The sequence below is a fragment of the Equus asinus genome, chromosome 7, assembly GCF_041296235.1.
Source record: "Equus asinus isolate D_3611 breed Donkey chromosome 7, EquAss-T2T_v2, whole genome shotgun sequence".
In the NCBI taxonomy this organism is placed as follows: Eukaryota; Metazoa; Chordata; class Mammalia; order Perissodactyla; family Equidae; genus Equus; species Equus asinus.
In genome coordinates, this window is record NC_091796.1 from 63,767,404 (window position 1) to 63,768,953 (window position 1,550).

Below are 1,550 nucleotides of genomic sequence, written 5' to 3' on the forward strand. Positions count from 1 at the left end.
TTGTCAATTGTACATCAATAAAGCTGGAAAAATGGATAAATTATTATACAAATAAATAAAATATTTTGTTTCCAATTAGATTAGGAGCATCTTAACCATCTATTGTTCTTTCATGCTAATTTACTAATATTGGGAGACCAAAAAGTCTTGTAAAACTTGCACGCTGAAAGGTATAATCAGTTTAAGTATTTTGAATTTTCATTTACACATGTTGGCATAAATGCTGGCTTAGAATATACAATTAGTTTGTGAAATTTCAAGTTTTTAAATTGTCTACATTAATTTCAGTTCCTTCACTCTAGGCATGGAATACTATTTTTCTTTGTGATGGGACACAGCTGAATTGATGTTTAACTGAATCTCAGTGACTAACATACATAGTTTATCTACTCTGTCACAGAGCTGATTCTCTGAACCACTCTTCTTATGGCCCCCATCACCTCCTTGTTTCTCAGGCTGTAGATGATGGCGTTGAGCAGTGGGGTCAGGATGGTGTAGAAGACAGCCAGAAGCTCATTCTCTGTTGGAGATCGGAGGGATCTTGGGCGTAGATAAGTGTAAACAAAGGGAGCATAATAGAAAGTCACCACAGTCAGGTGGGTGCTGCAGGTGGAATAGGCCTTCTTCCTCCCTTCTGCTGAGTGCATGCGGTAGACAACAAGGAGAACACGGCCATAGGAACATGCAATGCCAATAAAAGGGACCGCAAGAAAGAGGGTGGTGCTCACAAAATCTGTGTACTCATAGACCCAGGTGTCTACACAGGCCAGAGTCAACATGGCTGGGACATCACAGAAAAAATGATTGATGACCCTGGAATGGCAATAAGGGATATGGAGGACATATGCAATGTGGGCACAAGAGTTGATAGAGCCCATTATCCAAGATCCTATTATCATCGCGGCACACACTCTTTTGCTCATATGGATGGGATAGTGGAGAGGAAAGCAGATAGCTACATAACAATCATATGCCATAGAGGCCAATAATAAGCCTTCCGCACCTGCTAAAGTCAAGAAGATGAAGCTCTGAAGCCCACACCCAATGAAAGAGATAGACTTGTTTCCAAACAGAAAATTGGAAGCCATTTTGGGGACAATGGTGGAGATGTAGTTCAGATCCATCAGGGAGAGCTGACTGAGTAGGATATACATGGGTGTGTGGAGATGGGTGTCCAGGAGGATGAGGAGGATCATGGACAGCTTGCCTAACAGAGCCATTAGGAAAATGAGAACAGTGAGAATGAAGAGGAGCAGGCCAATTCTTGACGATGGAAACAACCCCAATAAGATGAAATCAGTAGATGTCTGATTGGAATTTTCCATGGGGTACTCATTTAGTTTTTTCCTAAAGACAGATGCAACATTAAATTAGAATACAGATCTTAAACGAAGAACAAAATTGCCTATTCTGAAAAAAAATCCCACTTTTTACCTCATGAAAAAATTTTGGTGAAGCAAACATCTATGGCCAAAGTATTTAATAGGAGTCTGTGAATTTTTAAGAATAACATATTTCTCTAATGAATTTATTAGGATATAGTTATTTTA

At 39.4% G+C, this 1,550-nt stretch overlaps 1 protein-coding gene across 1 annotated transcript; it reads right to left on the minus strand.

Moving 5' to 3' along the window:
* Window positions 1-386: 386 nt before the first annotated feature.
* Window positions 387-1,325, minus strand: LOC106836958 (olfactory receptor 2L5-like). The gene has a single exon (XM_044773136.1). It carries the CDS (start codon window positions 1,323-1,325, stop codon window positions 387-389), a length of 939 nt encoding a protein of 312 aa, XP_044629071.1.
* Window positions 1,326-1,550: the final 225 nt, after the last annotated feature.